General features: G+C 34.5%; 1 protein-coding gene across 4 annotated transcripts in view; it reads left to right on the top strand.

Annotated features, from left to right (window-relative positions):
• The window catches only part of PHKB (phosphorylase kinase regulatory subunit beta), a gene marked incomplete at both ends in the record, with an annotated part of 214,078 nt that overhangs the window by 106,237 nt on the left and 89,238 nt on the right, over positions 1 to 18,603 (top strand). For all 4 annotated transcript variants that reach the window (XM_080704249.1, XM_080704250.1, XM_080704248.1 and 1 more), the window contains 3 exons: positions 2,962 to 3,019; positions 3,543 to 3,620; positions 6,033 to 6,191. In XM_080704249.1, coding sequence (XP_080560375.1) covers positions 2,962 to 3,019; positions 3,543 to 3,620; positions 6,033 to 6,191 — 295 coding nt within the window. The remainder of the gene's footprint in view (positions 1 to 2,961; positions 3,020 to 3,542; positions 3,621 to 6,032; positions 6,192 to 18,603) is intronic.

The raw sequence follows: 18,603 nt of genomic DNA, 5'->3' as shown, positions 1-18,603 counted from the left end.
TCATGCTATGTCTGCCTCATTGCTGAGCACCAGTAAGATAGCCATAGATGCTGCAGCATCTATCATTCTGTCCGGTTTAGTCCTCATCACTGCTTTTACTTGTCAGTCCTGCTGTATGACTCTGCCAGGAACTCCCCTTGAAAGATGTTCTAGCCTTTTCCCATTTGTATTCAAGTTTTCAGCCTTTACTTCTTATATTCTACTGGGTAGCCTTTCATTTCTTGAGCCCTCTTGTACAGGATCTTTCCTTGTTCATACTTACCTCTGTCTCTCTTGTCTCACAAAATGTGTTCTCTCTTCTTTCGAAGGCTCACTCTACATATTTACACATTATTCTTTTTACTTTCTTTTTACTTCTTAGAACTCTCACATTGAATTTTCTTCTGTGCAAGAAAGATTAATATCTCTCCTCTTCCTTCTCATCTTTCCTGCTTCTGTCTTTCCTCTGATTTGCTCTCCCAGCCTAACTCAATTTTTTCTTCCTCAGTATAAAGCACTGAGGTTCACCATTAAAAAGACAAACAAAATCCCTCCCTCGATGCTTCTTTCTATTTTCTTCTCATCCTCTTTCTCTTTGTTAGCTATGCTTCTGAAAAACATGGTTCATACTTGATATGACCTTGTTGTTTCCCACTCACTCTGGGCCTTTGTAATCTGTCTCTTCTTCCTAGCACTCCCTAGTCGCTATGTTGACTTAAAGTCATAGTGGATGCTTTTCTGACCTTCTTTCACTGAACATCCTCTTAACATTTGTATGCTTGAACTGAGTCCTTTTTCTTGAAATCTTCTACATTCTTTTCCTAGTTCTCTACTTTTCTCATTGTCCTTGGTCTTTATTTGCCTTCTTAAACATTGCTCTTCTCCTATTGTTTATTCTCAGCCCCGTTTGTTTTTCATCTACCCATGTTCTCATAGCTATCACTATTAATAATGATCGCTATCTCTAACTCATACATCTGTCCCTGAGTGTTCTACCTATGTATACAGCTCCTTTTAGACATCTCCACTTAGATCCTTACAGTCTTCCTGTATTCTGCTCCCACTCTGCTGTCCAGTTCCAAACCTGACAACCATCTAAGCTTCATCTTCATGCTCATTTACTTTTGTCAGTCATAAAACTGGCCAATTTATCCTCCACAGAAATCTTTGTTTATTTTATTTATTTTTTATTTCATTTGGATCATATTGAAATTGGCCAGCTTTGCTGAGGTTTCCCCTCCATTATCTGGAGTTTCTCTGGTATTCCTAACAGTCCCTACTTTGGGCATAATAATAGAGAAAACATACGTCCCTTCTCTTTTTGTACTTGGCTGGTCTCACTTAACATAATGTTCTCCAGGTCTTTCCATCTTCTTGCAAATGGCATGATTTTCTTCTTTATAGCTGGGTAGAATTCCATTGTGTGTATTTCCCATAATTTTGCAATCCATTCATCTATTGATGGAGACCTAGGTTCCATATTTTGGCTATTATGAATTGTGCTGCTGTGAACATAGGTATACATAGGTTACTGTAGTTCTCTGACTTCAACCCCTTTGGACAGATACCCAGATGTGGTATAGCCAAATCATATGGTGGATCCATTCCCAGTTTTCTAAGGAATCTCCACACTGATCTCCATAGCAACTGAACTAGTTTGCACTCCCACCAACAGTGTAAATGAGTTCCTCTTTCCCCACATCCTCACCAGCATTTGTTGTTATTTGATTTCTTTATGCTTGTCACTCTGATTGGGGTTAGATGGAATCTCAGCATAGTTTTGATTTGCATCTCCCTGATGGCTAATGATGTAGAACATCTTTTCATGTATCTATTGGCCCTTTGTATCTCTTCTTTTGTGAAGTGTCTATTCAGTTCAGTTGCCCATTTCTTGATTGGGTTATTTGTTTTGCTGGTGTAGATTCTTTTGAGCTCTTTGTATATTCTGGATATTAGCCTTCTATCAGTGTGGTGGCCTCCACAGAAATCTTAAAATAATGTTTCTTTCTTTCTATTACTTTCTATTACTCCTCAGCTTAAGCTAGTGGTTCATAACTTGGGGCAATTTTGTTCCCCAGATGACATTTGTTAGTATCTGTAGGCACTTCTGATTGCCACTTAGGTGGATGCTGTTGGCATCCAGAAAGTAAAGGCCCAGGATACTACTACTAAACATCCTGTACTGCACAGGACAGTCCCTGTCACAGAGGATTATTTTACTCTAAATATCAGTAGTACAGAAGTTGAGATACCTTGGTTTAGGCTATCATCTTTTCTCTTTGGATTGCTCTAGTAGCCTTATTTCTTCCCTACAATTCTCTTCAATGTTAACTGCCGAGTCTAGCAAGTAAATGTAATGAGTAAATCATCAATGGTTCTCTGAATGATTTCCAGGTCCCTTCCTGATCTGGCTGGACTGGCCCACATATTGGATGTCAGTTTTTACTACTACTTTCTTGCTTATTCTGGAATTATTGAATTTCTGACATTTTCTTTAACATACTTTGTGTTTCTGTGCATTGATAGTTTGAATTTTTTTTTCCTCTCTGTGGACTTCCCTTGGCTTATATCCCTAATGAGCCTCATCAAGCATTATCTGAAACATGTCTTATTCTATATACCCTTTCCCGACCCTCAGTAAAACCCAGATGGTTCATTTCCTACATTCCTGGTATACCATATAGATAGACATTTTATACTGTTGTACTTGCCAGCTTCCCTATTAGAATGTGAACCTCCAAGGGCAAGTTTTATCCTCATTATTCAGTCTAGTTGTTGCTAGGCATTAGTATCTACCCTGTAAATATTTATTGAATAATTGCTGGTTGATGGATTGAATGAATGAGCTTTTGAATACTAAGATCACTGAAATTTTTCAAATCAGCCCAACTCTTAAGTTATTACTATAAATGAATTTTTTACCTATATCCTAAATAAAGTTATAATTTACTAGTGAAAGTTTAATGTTTTATTCTGTTTTAGCTGTTTGATGGCATTGAATGTGAATTTCCTATATTTTTCCTTTACATGATGATTGATGGTAAGTGAGTTCTTTCCTGAAATTTAAGCTATAGGATGTAAGTGGCTCAAAGAAAAGCAGAAATGAAATAATTCCTTTCAGCGAGCAAATAAACTATAGTTCAGTGATGGTGACTGCTCTGCATTTATGCTGTTCTATTGTGTTCTGAGTGAATCTTAATTTATCATTTAAAGAATTTTTAAAATACTCTGAAATCCTTAGCAATGATACTAATATATTATTCATATTTACAAGGAAAAATTTTATTAATAGAAATCATAAATACTGTAATCAAGATAGTGTATCATACTTAAGCATAGAAAAACTTCAATTAAAATTCAGTTTTCAATTCTAAATGCTAACATGACTTTCTAAAATCAGTTCCTTAGGAAAATATCACACATATTTGCATTACTTTTCAAATTTTATTTGTATAATTTACATAAAAATTACCACCATAGTTATAAAAGGACTAATGGGTTTTTCTAGATAAAAACAATGTGTTCCTTATTGATCATAGCTGCTCTTGGATTTTATGTTCTAGGTGTTTTTAGAGGCAATCCCAAACAAGTCAAAGAATATCAGGATCTTTTGACTCCAGTACTTCATCAAACCACAGAAGGTGTAGTTATTTTTTATGAATTCTTACTATTAATATTTCCTTAATGTTTCTTGAAATGTATGAATGAATCCTTTCTAAAACACAGTAATTTACATTACATTGAAAAATGGAATGGGACATAAAGTAAAATTAGGATAATATCTCTCTTTCTCTCTCTCTCTCTCTCTCTCTCTCTCTCTCTCTCTCTCTCTCTCTCCATATATATATATATATATATATATATATATATATATATATATATATTTGTTTATATTGTGGGGGGTGGTACTGAGGAGTATGTGGAGGAATTTTTGGTTTTATGTTGCTTTTTGTTTTGTTTTGTTTTTATGTACTGGAATTGAAACCCAGAGGAATTTTACCTCCAAGCTATTCCCCCAGTTCTTTGTTTATTTTTTATTTTGGAAGGGAATCTCGAGACTGGTCTTGGACCTGTGATCCTCTTGTCTCAGTCTCCCAAGTACTGAGATTACAAATGTGCTCCACCACACCCAACTAGAAATTGTTTTTATAAAAATAATTCATTAGATAAGACAAGGATGGAGATTAATTTAGGAAGTTATGGCTATAATAATGCCAAGGAAGTTTGCATATGGGCAAAACTACTTCATCTGTTACTTAGTTACATAACTCTGTGTAGTGTGACAATAATATAAATTGGCTGGTTTTAATCTAGATCATCAAAAGTGTCATGGCTGGGTAGGTGCTGCTCTCCCCCAACCCCAGAGGGCTACCTACCTAGAGAGGCTATATTCTTGTCTAAAGGTACTACTAGCATTCCCAAAAACTTTCCAGCCTCCTTTTTGTAGTTGCTTCTAGGGCCTTTAGCATTATAGTTTGAAGGTCTGTCATAGGCTAAAATGTCACCCTTAGAAGGTAGATTTAACATTTTAGAAATGGTAAAAATGCTGTTCTATGAGTAAGATATATTGGTTTCCGTCAAACACCAAAGGAATTACAAAAATGAAATTCTAGATATCTTTGGGGGCTGAGAGTAGTAATAGAGTAAGAATATATTTTCATGAGAGAACAGTGTTCAAAACATATTTATATGGAAGTTAAAAATTGTGTGCTGGTAAAAAAAAAAAAAAAAAAAGGATAGTTTTATGGCATAAAGTATTCTTAGCACTGGGCCCCATTCCTATCATACATGAGGTTTGTAGTATTCTTTGGAGTTTTCCATAAATATCTCAGCGTAAACACCTATTATATGCATACCCTTTGAAATGTTTGTAATGTTAAGAATTTTGAAATGTTTATGGATAAACACTGAATTATAAATAAATACTGATTTTAAAAGCAGTCATTTATGTTTTATTACTTAGTTAATATGATAAATAATGTAATGAATGTAATGTTTGAAATCTCTTCAATCAGATCTTTTAGTATTCAGTAATATATTATAATGCATTGTTGAGATAGTAGTTTAATATACTCCGCTTTAGGTTTTATGGTGCTCAGAAAGTGATGTGGGAAGTATTCTCTGTGTATAATATACTTTTTACTGGTTTTTAGACACATCACCATTGATTGCATGATAAAGCAAAATTTTAGGGAAATTGGATTAATTTTAGGAAAATTTAATTTACTTCAGGTTTATATTGCAAAAAGTCTTCTGTAAGATAGATGTGGTGGTGAATGCTTGTAATCTCAGTACTTGGGAGGCTGAGACAGGAGAATTGCAGGCTTGAGGCCAACCTCAGCTACTTAGTGAGGCCATCCACAACTTAGTGAGACCTTGTTTCCTTGTTTTAAAATAAAGAATAAAACGTAGCTCTAGGGATGTAGCTCAGAAGTAGAATTCTCCTGGGTTCAACTCCAGTACTGCAAAAAAAAAAAAGCCTTCTATAGTATTCTATAAAGATTCTAAATCTTTAAATAATAATTTTAGTTTCTATAAGGAATTTTTTTAAATGAGTTGGAAACAGAGATGGAATTTTTTTTCTTTTCAATGGCACTGAATGGTAGATAATGGGCTTACTATTTAAACAGGGATTTAATTGCTCTAAGCAAAGCTCAGGATTATAATTCTTCATTTAAGATTACATGGTATCTCATTTATGAAGCTTCCACAGACTAATCCTATTAAATAGCTTTCTCTGTGGCTCTAAATATTTGCATACTGTATATTTATTGATTCATTTATAGGTCTTAAAATTAAATACTATTAAAGGAGATGTGTGCAGTGTTGGCTAAAAGCATGGCAGTATATTGTTGAGTTACTGTTTTAAAAGTCAAGAAGTTTCTCTCCATGCTCTTCACTGGTAATATCTGAAAAAAACAAGAATATCCTATTTTCTGTAGCTTACCAAGTCTACCCCCTATATAACCTTTCTCTAATCATTGCAGGTTCTTGAGAAATTTGGAGGATACTGATTTGTAACATTTTAAATATACTTATTTTTAACCCTGTAGGATATCCTGTGGTACCAAAGTACTATTATGTGCCAGCTGATTTTGTAGAATATGAAAAAAGAAACCCTGGTAGTCAAAAGCGATTTCCTAGCAACTGTGGCCGTGATGGAAAACTGTTTCTTTGGGGACAAGCCCTTTATATCATCGCAAAACTTCTGAGTAAGTAGAGAAGATCAGTTATGTTTGCTTTTCTCTCTTTTCTTTTTTTTTTTTTAATGTTATCAAGTTATTAGAAGTTAAGTGTGTCGCCGGGCGTGGTGGCGCACGCTTGTAATCTCCGCGCTTGGGAGGCAGAGACAGGAGGATCGCGCAGGTTCGAAGCTAGCCCCGCGTGCTGGCTTAGGAGACACTGTTTCCAAATAAAAATGCAAAAATAGGTCTGGGAGTGTAGCCCAGAGGTAGAAGAGCTTCCAGGAACCCCAGTACCACCAAAAAAAAAAAAAAAGTTAAGTGTGTCGATGGTGACATTTTCCTTGGATTTGCATGGTATTTCATGCTGTTAAAAACGTCATTGGGGAGTTTCTTAGTGTGTAAAGACTATTTACATACCTATTTTACTGAATGATGATGGGCAGTTTCTGGGAAGAAAACCAAATAGTTCTGGGTACATTACCATCATTTAGAGAGCTGCATTCATCTTAGTAGATAGGTTTCTAGCAGAAGACTATGAGAACTTTTAGTTACTTTTATGTGATATAATACAATTTCTGATTTAATGTAACAGTCATGCTTTGACATTCCTTTAGTAAACTATTTTCCATAAGAAATTGGTCATCTTTTTTTAAAATTTTTTTATTTGTGCACTGTATTCATACATCATAATGGGATTAAAAAAAAAAAACTTGTGTAGACAAACATGCACACATTGCCCATTTAGCCCCTACCCAATCCCCACCCTATTCCCTCCCCATTCCTCCTTCGCATGCTTGGCTTAGTGGTTGACATCTAATATTAGAGCAATTTATCCAAAATTAACAATGATAATCTCACATAACAGATTCATTTGTCTGATATCAAACTTTTGATCACTTAGAAATAATATTTCAATATTTCTTTTTGCTTTCTTTCTTACCAGAGGAATATTCTTTTTCTTTTTTTTTAAGGTGAAACTATCATACATTTATTTTTTTATTTATTTTTCAGAAAAAATCTATCCTAACATGAAATATGAACTCTAAATACCCAAAGCAATCTCTAAAAAGAACAAAGCTAGAAGATGTACATTTTCTGGTTTCAAACCTTAAAAAGCTACAATAATTGAAACAGTGTAGTACTGCTATAAAGGCAGATATATAAACCAGTGGAGTAAAATAAAAAGCCTAGAAATAAATTCTTCCATTTATGGTCAAGTTATTTTTTACAAGGTTTTCAAGAACATTTGGTGAAGGAAATAATAATCTTTTCACTAAATATTGTTGAAAAATAAAATTACATGAAAAAGAATAAGTCCCTTACCTAACACCATATACAGATATTAACTCAAAATAGACAAAAGACCTAAATGTAAATCTTAAGACTATAAACTTTTAGAAGAAAACTTGAGTCATAAAATTTCACAACATTGAAATTGGCAGTGATTTCTTGGGTATGATTTCAAAGGCACAGGTAACAAAAGAATAAACAAACAAACTTCCTAAAAAATAAAAAATATTATACATCCAAAGACAATGTAAACAGAGTTAAAAGTTACTGATATAATGGGATAAAATATTTCCAAATGCTATATCTGAAGGTATATTAATATTCCAACTAGAAATCCTAAAAAGTAGCAACAATAAAAGCAAATAATACAATTTAGAAATAGGTAAAAGACTAAAGTAAATAATGAATCTCCAAAGATTTTTTATATAACCAATAAACACATGAATATCATTCATCATTATCATAATATAACTAATCCTTAAGGAAATACAAATAAAAACTATAATGAAATACTACTTTACATTTGTTAGGATGGCTGCTTAACATGAATTACCTTGCTCCAACCCTTTAACTTGAGTTTCTTACTCTCTTTACTTGTTTGTGTTTCTTGTAAGGGACAGGTGGATGGATTCTAATCCATTATACCACTTTATGTCCTTTTATTGGGGAATTGAGGCCATTTACATTCAGTGTGATTATTGAGAGATAACTTAATTCCTAAGAGGTTAAGATTTTATTTTTATTTGAAATACTGTTTATTCTTATTTGCTTAGTTGTCTGCTGGATGGAAAATCTTGTTTCTCTTGTTCTGGTGTGTATTACCTATTTCTTCTTTGTAGTTAATCTCTTTGAGTATTTTCTCTAGCGCTGGTTTTGAAGACATAAATTCCTTGAGTTTCTGTTTGTCATGGAAGCTTCTTATTTCCCCATCTAATTTGATAGAAAGTTTTGCTGGGTAGAAAATTTTTGTCTGGAAGTTGTTTTCTTTCAGAGTTTGGAATATGTTACTCCAAGCCCTTCTGGCTTTCATGACTTGGTTTGGGAAGTCTGGAGTGATTCTAATTGGTTTGCCCCTGAATGTCACTTGGCCTTTTGTTTTTGTTGCCTTTAAGATTCTCTGCTTGGCTTCCACGTTGGTCATTTTGACAGTTATGTGGCATGGGGAACCTCTTCTCTGATCCTCTCTAAAGGGACTTCTATAAGTTTCCTGGACCTGTGTATCGACCTCTTGCTCTACGTTTGAAATTTTTTCTGCTATTATTTCTTTTAAGAGATTATTGATCCCTTTGGTTTCACCTTCTTTTCCCTCCTCTATTCTGATTATTCTTAGGTTAGCTCTTTTAAAATGGGTCCATATTTCTTCAATGTCAGATTCCTGCTGTCTGCTTTTTTTTTCTAAGTTATAAATTATGTTTTTGTTTTTGGAGTGATTATCTTCTTGGAGTGAGAGTCTATTCTCCATGTGGGCTAATCGATTGTTTATACTTTGAATTGAGGCCTTTACCTCAATGATTGCTTCCTTTATTTCTTTTAGACTCTCTCTAAATTCTTTTCAAAAGTCCTGTATTATTTTTACAGTTATATTCCTGATTTGATCTTCTGGAGATCTCTGAATTTCTGTGTTATCAGGTTCTGATAATATGGGGTTGTGGGCATTCATTGCTCTATTGTTGTTCCTCTTTCCCATGATTTCAGAATTCTGTGCCTTCCCTGAGTCACTACGACTTCACTTAGGGTTTTCTGGATCTTGAGTCTGTGGTCATCTCAGCCACCACTACTCCTTTACTGGATTGTATTACAAAGTCTCAGACCCAGTGAGTTACTTGAGGCTGCGCAAGATCGTGGGGGTGCTGGACTGGGTGGTTTCCCCCAGGGAGCTGCGACTAGGGTGTGGTATCTCTGCCACTGCTACTCCTTCACTAGGTTGGACTGCCAAATCTCAGACCCAAAGAGATTATCAAAGCTGCACAAGTCTTTGGGAGTGAGGTACAGGGATTTCTTCTTTAGGGGCCGTAATTTCACTCACAGTTATTGTGCGCGGTTATCAGGAGCTGTCACAGGACGCGGTGAACTCGCTGTCACTGCTGGCAATGTGGCGCCGCTGCCATGCCCTCGGCGGTGAGACTGGCGTATTTCTTTTCTGGTTTTAAGCTCTGTTCTGAGTCCCTGGAGGTGTGATGAGCTTGGCCACTGGGAGTTTTAGACGTTCTTTGCATTGAAAGAACTGCTGAATTACACCCGAATGATCTGCAGCTGCTCACTTCAGCTCCTTGTTTACCTTTCCTCTCTGGAGCCTGGTGTGAGGCATGATGCCGCCGGTGCAGCTCTGCAATGTGGGCTTGATTTCTTTTCTGATCTCTAGTTGTTCTTCTAGTCTTATTTTCTCTGTCCCTTGTGTTTACATTTTTTATTTCTCTGCTGATAGTGTTTTCTGGCTATGAAAAGCGCTGATTTTGTGGCAATAGAGATCGAGTTTTTGCAGGACTCGTAAATGCTGCTTTTCTCAGTCCCCATCTTCCCGGAAGTCGATGGAATTGGTCATCTTTGAAAGTTCCCTTTTTATATAATGAATATGGGTTGGCAGTTTTCTTGGTTAGGCAGAGGTTTAATGGAATCATTTATTCCAAATTATTTGAAGAATTATTTTTAGCTTTTTCTATAACTTCAGCTGAATCAGAGTACTAGTAAGCACAAAGGCAAATTTGATAAACATAAAAAATTATGCATCTTTCCATACTTGCTAAAATCCTTGATAAATTTCAAATATTACTAGCATTTTTATCAAAATTTTATCAAACATTACTAGCATTTTATCAAAAGGTTTAACCTAAGATGATAAACCTGTATTCCTTTATGATTGATTACAAAACAAATTATAAATATTTTACTTGCACTAAAAATACCTATATATTCTATGAAATACCATTTTACTATCTTTGTTTCTAGCCATTTTTGTTATTGTAAAATTAGTTTGTACTATAAGAGTAGTCATTATGGTTTCTTTTTTTTTTTAACCTTCCATAAGGGAATAATATTCCAAAGGCCATATTTCAATTTGAGCATTACACAAATAATATTTAAGAGCAAACATGATCTAACATAAAAAGAAAAAATTAAATTAATGCTATTATTAATTTGTTCTCTCCCTAACAATATTTTCTATATATACTTAATATGAATTTGAGAACATGTGGAAATGTCTTTCTTTCTTTACACGGACATATTTTTTGACAAGAATTGATATTATTTTTACAGATTTTACTTTTTTCCAAAGGGATGGAGGGATACACATGAAGTAATTTTTTTATAATGTGCATTTATTGGTGCATTATAGTCTTACATCATAATGTAAATCATGTTGACAGTGATATACATGCACCTAGCACTTGGTGGGCCCCCCCTTGACTTCCCCATTCACCCCCTTCTCAGAGTGTACTGAAATTCACATTGGTACATTCCTATATGTACACATAGTCAGTGGTAGTATTTCCATTGATTAACCTCCCCCTCCCCTTTCCTAAGACCACCTCCATGGCTCCATTGAGGTTTCTACGCTATTATCTGGAATGCCGCTTGTATCCCAATTACTCCCTAGCTTGCACATATTAGAGAAAGCATGTGGCCCTTCACTTTCCATGATTGGCTAATCTCACTTAACATAATGTTCTCTAGGTCCTTCCATTTTCTTGCAAATAACATAATTTTGTTCTTCTCTATTGCTGAGTAGAATTCCATTGTGTGTATCTTTCGAAGTTATATAACCCATTCATCTTTTGCTGGACACCTAGGTTGGTTCCATAATTTAGGTATTGTAAATTGTGCTGCTATGAACATGACTTTGGATATATTACTGTAGTTCTTTTGTTTCAGCCCCTTTGGAAAGATACTCAGTAGTGGGATAGCTGGATCATATGGTAGATCCATCCCCAGTTTTCTAAGGAACCTCCACACTGATCTCCATAGTGGCTGAACTAGTTTGCAAAAAAACTTCAAGCCAAGTTGGAAATGTTCTCTGATTAGAATGTTATTTCCATCTCATTAGCACTAATACAAAGAAGCTCTTTTAAACTCACACTAAATAAAACATCTTTTAGAGAAGAAGTAGTTATCCTGGGTATAGATAAGAATTATAATATTTAAAACATTTTTTAGAAAAGGAGTAGTTGTCCTGGGTATAGACAAGAATTATAATATTTAAATCATAAATTTCAGTATATATAGGAATTATAAATGAGCATGATGAAATTTTCCTGTGATTTTGAGCCTGAAAACTAATACCTTGGACCTGGTATTCCTAATACTCTTTAGTTTGGGCATATTAGAGAAAACATATGTCCCTTCTCTTTCAGTGCTTGGCTAATCTCACTTAACATAATGTTCTTCAAGTCTTTCAGTCTTCTTGAGAATGACATGATTTTGTTCTTTATAGCTGAGAAGAATTCCATTGTGTGTATTTCCCATAATTTTGCAATCCGTTCATCTGTTGATGAAGCCCTAGGTTGGTTCCATATTTTGGCTATTAAAATTCTGCTGTTATGAACATGGGTATGCATATTGTTACTGTACTTGTCTGATTTCAACCCCTTTGGAAAGATACCCAGGAGTGGTATAGCCAGATCATATGGTATATCCATTCCTAGTTTTCTAAGCAATCTCCACACTGATATTTATAGCGGCTGACTAGTTTGCACTCCACATATCCTTGCCAGCATTTGTTCTTATTTGAGTTCTTTATGCTTGCCACTCTAATGATCTTGAACATTTTTTCACCTATCTATTGGCCATTTGTATCTCATCTTTTGTGAAGTGTCTATTCTATTCAGTTGACCATTTTTTGATTGGGTTATTTGTTTTTCTAGTGGAGTCTTTTGAGCTCTTTGTATATTCTGGATATTAGCCCTCTATCAGAGTGGTGATAGCACATATAATTTTCCTAAATTGAACCAAGAGGACATAGCAAGCCTAAACCAACCAATAGAAAGCAATGAAATAGAAACAACAATAAAAATTCTGCCATCAAAGAAAGCTCAGGCCCTAATGGGTTTCCAGCTGAATTCTTCAAAACCTTCATTGAAGAACAAATCCCAATACTTCAAAACTTGTTCCAGGAAATCAAAAGAGATGGAATTCTCCCAAACTCCTACCACATTAATACCAAAACCAAATAAGATACCTCCAGAAAAGAAAATTATAGACCAATATCTTTGATAAACATAGATGCAAAAATTCTAAACAAAATACTAGCTATACACATTCAAAACCATATCAAGACAATTGTACACCACAACCAATTTGGTTTCATCCCAGAAAAGCAAGGCTGGTTCAACGTATGCAAATCTATACATGTTACCACATAAATAGAACTAAGAACAAAAACCACATGATCATATCAATAAATACTCAAAAAGCATTTGACAAAATCCAACACCCATTCATGTTAAAAACTGCAGAAAATTGGAATAGAAGGGACATATTTCAGCATCATTAAGGCAATATACAATAAACCCAAAGTCAAAATCATGTTTTGAACATTTTGTAGCTGATCAGGAATAAGTACTTTCAGGCCTGCCACTTTTTTTATTTTTTAAATTTTATTTATATGTGGAATATATTGAAAATGGTATACATTTAGACTATGCTCGGAGCACTCTCCCCCAACCCCCATCTGCTTTACCCACCTCCCAACAATGAGTGTCCAAGTTAACCATGCTATATTCATACTTTTACACAGCATATGATCCAGCTCTATCACTCCTGGGTATTTTTCCAAAGGTGTTGAAATCACAGAACTACAGTAACATATACATACCTATGTTCATAGCAGCACAATTCGTAATAGCCAAAATATGGAACCTAGGTCTCCATCAACAGATAAATAGATTGCAAAATTATGGGAAATACACACAATGGAATTCTATTCAGCTATAAAGAAGAACCAAATCATGGCATTCACAAGAAGATGACCTGGAGAACATTATGTTAAGTGAGATCAGCCACGCACAAAAAGAGAAGGGACATATGTTTTCTCTAATATATCGAAACTAGGGAGCATTGGATATACCAGATATTGGAGGGGGAAATCTCAGGCCTGCCACTCTTTATCAGAAAATCAATGTCATTGATTTGATATGATGAAGACCTCTGTTTTTGCCTCCTGAAAGATAAAAATCAGTGCTCTGGACAAAAACATATCTATTTATTTTACCTTTTATGGATATTTGTCACTTTTACCATGATGGAAATAAATGGCTATAGCAATTAGTGTTTCCATATTTTAACCCATCACTCATTTTTTAATATACTTTTATTGGCACATTGTAATTTTCCATCTTAATGAGGTTCTTAATGATACACATATTCATGCACACATCTCTTCCCTCCAGATCCCAAGTGATTCTTCCATTAAGTCTGTTAAAGTCCACTCTGTGCCAGATACTGTGCTAGGTACTGGGATATTTCCAAGTATTCGAAGTGTGTAGTCTGTGGGATGTAGATGAGTACATGGTATATATTGAACATCACACTACATGTGGAGTGTAGGAAATATGTGAGCCAGAAATATGAAGAAAATGCAAATAAACTAACTTTTAAAGGACCTGGTTAACTATTTGATTCATATCAATTTAATAATTTGGCATTTATGCTTTCTAAGGATATAAGCTTTCTTAATTTGTCTTTCATCATTTAAAAATAACAAAATATAGAATTTTATTTCTGTAGAATAATAGTGAAACATTATGTAAAATTCTTGTTCATTGTATAAATTTTTTCACATCTCAGTGATCTTACAAATGAGCTAAGGAAATAATTTGCTACTTATTTAGAATATCATTGCACTAATCAATCAATATAGTATACTACATCATGATCTAAACTAAAATTAGTAGGTTGAAGGTTTATATTTTATACAGTTAAGCCCATATGGATTTAAATTTTGCAAAAGTATTTTTTAGAGAGGACAAAATCTGCTATACACTATCTATAAGCAAGTTCTTTGAACAGTGGGTACCTTTCTTTTATTATCTATAAAATTATCATATTATTGTAAGCATTAATATATGTGAAATGCTTTACATAAGGTCATACAAGGCCAGAAACATAGTAACCAGTATTGAAATGCTGCTGCTGTCACCATTCCTTCTTCCTCCTCTCTCTTGCTATTGAACAGTTAATATTACTTTTATTATTATCAAAGAGATCCTTCAAGAGTTACTAAAACAGGCTTTGGTGATTTTGTTTGTTAGATAATATTACAGATGTGTTTGCGAGTTACCCCAGAATAGAAGTACAATGTAGAACTGTTCCCAAAGCTGCAAGAAATTTACAGACATTAACTTCCTGGTTTGTTTTTCAGAATTATTAACTGTCTAAGATGAGTACCTAAAACGCTATGAAAAATGTACTGTAATTTTGAAAAGTAAAGATTAGACACATGTATGTAATTTTTTACAGAACTGAGCATGGTGTTTTTACATGAGCCCTGTAAAACTGAAGATCAAGAATGAAATGAGCACATTTTTGTAGTTGAAGTGCAATAAAAATATACAAGTGTGCCAGCTTATTGTAGTAGAAGTTGCATTTGATTTTTATTGTTATTATTACATTAGCTTGCACATGTATGAACATAACTAAGATCAATCTATAAATGTGGAATTGCTGGGTTGGAGAGTAAGTTCACTGTAAATTTGCATAGATACTGTTGACTTGTACACCAAGGAGGTTATGTAGAACTAACTGAGGTATTAGAGAAAACAGCCAAGAATCACTAATTTAGGGCAATCATCCACTTCATCCACTGCCTCTCTCTTTTCCATTTTAAATTGCCTTCTTGTTGTGTCCTTGGATTTTTATAAAATTTGCCAAAAAGAGGCCAAGTGGTGCATGCCTGCTATTCCTGCTACTCTCGTGGCTGTGTCAGGAAGATCACAAGTTCCAGGCCAGAATATCAACTTAGCAAAACCCTGTCTCAAAATTAAAAAAAAAAAAAAATGAAAAAGATCTGGGTATGAGAGAGTTCCCTACGTCCATCCACATAGCACCAAAAATGAATAAATAAATAAATAAATAAATAAATAAATAAATAAATAAATAAAATTGCCTCAAGGACCTACCACACTACTACAAAAAGGGCTTCTTTTTGTAACAGCAATCGAGAACATTGCCCTCATCCTGGTCAGGGCTCCATTAAAAAGTGCCCCATCCTAGAAATCTCTTAGAATTTAGTATTAGGATACAGCCTTTCCTTAATAAAATGTTGTCCTTCTTTGACAATAAAAGTGCGTTATTTTAAAAACAGTTTTATTAAATGGGGAAGGGCTAAATGAGTGATGTATGCATATATACCTCTACTATCTTATACCCCATTAAGATATATGACTACAGTGCACCAATAAAAAAATACAAAATAAACACAATTTTATTGAAATATAACTAAAGTTCACTATTCAGAGATTTTGTGTATTCATGAAGAGTTGTGCAGTAACCTTTCATTACTCTTTTCTTTCTTCCTTTTTTTGTATGTATGTATGTGTAATATTAGAGACTGAACACAAGGGCTACATCAGCAACCCTTTTTATTTTTCATTTTGAGACAGAGTCTCATTAAGTTGCCTAAGCTGGCCTGGAACTTGTGACCCTCATGCTTTTGTCTCTCTAGTCCTGGGATTATAGGTGCACACCACCTATAATCTACTTCCTAATGCCTATTATAGAATAGGCATATTTTACTAATCTACTTTCTAGTGCCTATTCTGGACATTTCATATACTCTAAATCATTTAATGTGTGGCATTTTATGTCTGGCTTCTCTCACTTGGAATCATGTTTTCAGGTTCCTCTATGATTTGAATCAGCACTTTAGAACAAATGAAGAATAACCTACCTTTTTTTTTTTTTTTTTTTTTTGGTGGTGGTACTGGGGTTCCTGGAAGCCCTTCTACCTCCGGTATACACTCCCCCGGGCCACACTCCCAGACCTATTTTTTAACATTTTTTATGTGGAAACAGAGTCTCTTAAGCCAGCGAGGCTGGCTCCGAACCAGCGCGATCCCCCTGTCTCTGCCTCCCAAGCACGGTGATTACAAGCGTGTGCCACCACACCCGGCTATAACCTACCATTATTAATTCTACCATTATATTTATGGTAGAATAATATTCCATTGTATGCATGTATATTATTTTATTATCTCTTCACCAAATTGACATGTTTAAGCTAGTATGAAAACAACTGCTATGAACTTTCATGTACAAAATTATTTTTGGCATATTTTTCATTTCTCTTGAGTTATGTCTTATGCTGACCCCCCTTATATTTAACATTTTGAGCAAATTTTGAGTGTTTCTTTTCATGTATCTATTACCCATTTGTATCTCTTGTGAAGTGTCTATTCAATTCAGTTGCCTATTTTTTGATTGGGTTGTTTTGCTAGTGTAGAATCTTTCGAGCTCTTTGTATTTCTGGATATTAGCCATCTATCAGAGTGGTGGCTGGTAAGGATCTTCTCCTATTCTGTACGCTTTCTCTTTAGGTTCTTGATGGTTTCCTTTGAAAAGAAACGTTTTAGTTTGATGCCATCACACTTGTTAATTCTTGCTTTAATATCCTGCACTTTGGAGGTTTTGTTGAGAAAGTTACTACCTTTGCCTATATGTTGGAGTGTTGAACCTATGCCCTCCTCCAATAACTTCATAGTGTCTGGTCTAATTTTCAAGTCTTTGATCCATCTTGAGTTGATTCCTGTGCACAGTGAGAAGTGAAGATTTAGATCCATCTTTCTACAATTGGATAGCCGGTTCTCCCAGCACCATTTGTTGAAAAGGCTGTCTTTGCTCCAGCCTATGAGTTTGGCCCCTTTGTCAAAGATCAGTTGACTATAGGTGTGTGGGTTTGTTTCTGTATCTTCTGTTCAGTTCCATTGGTCAATATACCTGTTGTTGTGCTAACACTGCTCTTATCTGTTACTTTTAAAAATTGTTGTTATAGCTATCTTAATGGGTGTGAATTGATATCACATGGTGGTTTTTATTAGCAATTCTGAAATGACTATTGTTGAGCATTTTTTCATTTGCTTCCTGGTAGTTTTTTTAACTTTTTTGGAGAAATACCTATTGAGATATTGTGGCTATTTTTAAATTGAGTTTTTGTTTTTTTATTGTTCAATTGTAACTTTTCTTAATATATTCTATATTGGAGTTCCTTAAAAGATACATGATTTGCAAGTATTTTCTTGAATTCTGTGTGTGGGCTGTCATTTAACTTTCTTCATAAGATCATTTGAGGCACAAAAGTTGTAATTTTGATAAAATTTAATTTCATCACTTGCATTTTGATGTTCCAATTTTATGTAAATCAAACTCATATAAATTTACTCCTAAAAGTCTTAAAGTTTTAGCTTTACATTAAGTTTTTGGTCTACTTTGAATTTTTGTCTATTTATTTATGATATGATTTTCGTATGTTTAACCAGCCTTGTATCCCTGGGATGAACCCTACCTGGTCATGGTGTATGATTTTCTATATGTGGTTTTGAATGCGTGTTGCTAGTATTTTGTTTAATAGTGTTGCATCCAAGTTCATCAGAGATATAGGCCTGTAGTTTCCTTCCTTGAACTGTCTTTATTTAGTTTGGATATCATTGTGATGTTGGTTTCATAGAATGTATTTGCGAGAGTCCCGGTTTTTTCTGTTAACGAAATAGTTTGAGAAGTATTGGGGTTAGCTCTTCTATAAAGGTGTGATAGAATTTGCTTGGAAAGCCATCTGGTCCTGGGCTTTTCTTTGATGGAAAGATCTTCCATGTTCATGGATTGGGAGAATAAATATCATTAAAATGGCCATCCTCCCAAAAGTGATCTACAGATTCAACATAATGCCCATTAAACTACCAAGATCATTCCTCACAGACATAGAAAAATCAGTCCTTAAAATTATCTGGAATAACAAAAATCCCAGCGTAGCCAAAGTAGTTCTCAGCAACAAAACCATGCAGGAGGAATCACAATACCTGACTTTAAACTATACTACAAAGCCATTGTAATAAAATCAGCATGGTACTGGCACAAAAACAGATACATAGACCAATGGAGCAGAATAGAAGACCAAGAAACAAGTCCACACACTTTCAGCCAATTGATTATTGACCAAGGGGCC

Source organism: Muscardinus avellanarius, assembly GCF_963383645.1.
Source record: "Muscardinus avellanarius genome assembly, chromosome: 10".
Taxonomy (NCBI): Eukaryota; Metazoa; Chordata; class Mammalia; order Rodentia; family Gliridae; genus Muscardinus; species Muscardinus avellanarius.
This window is presented reverse-complemented; position numbering and strand designations above follow the sequence as displayed.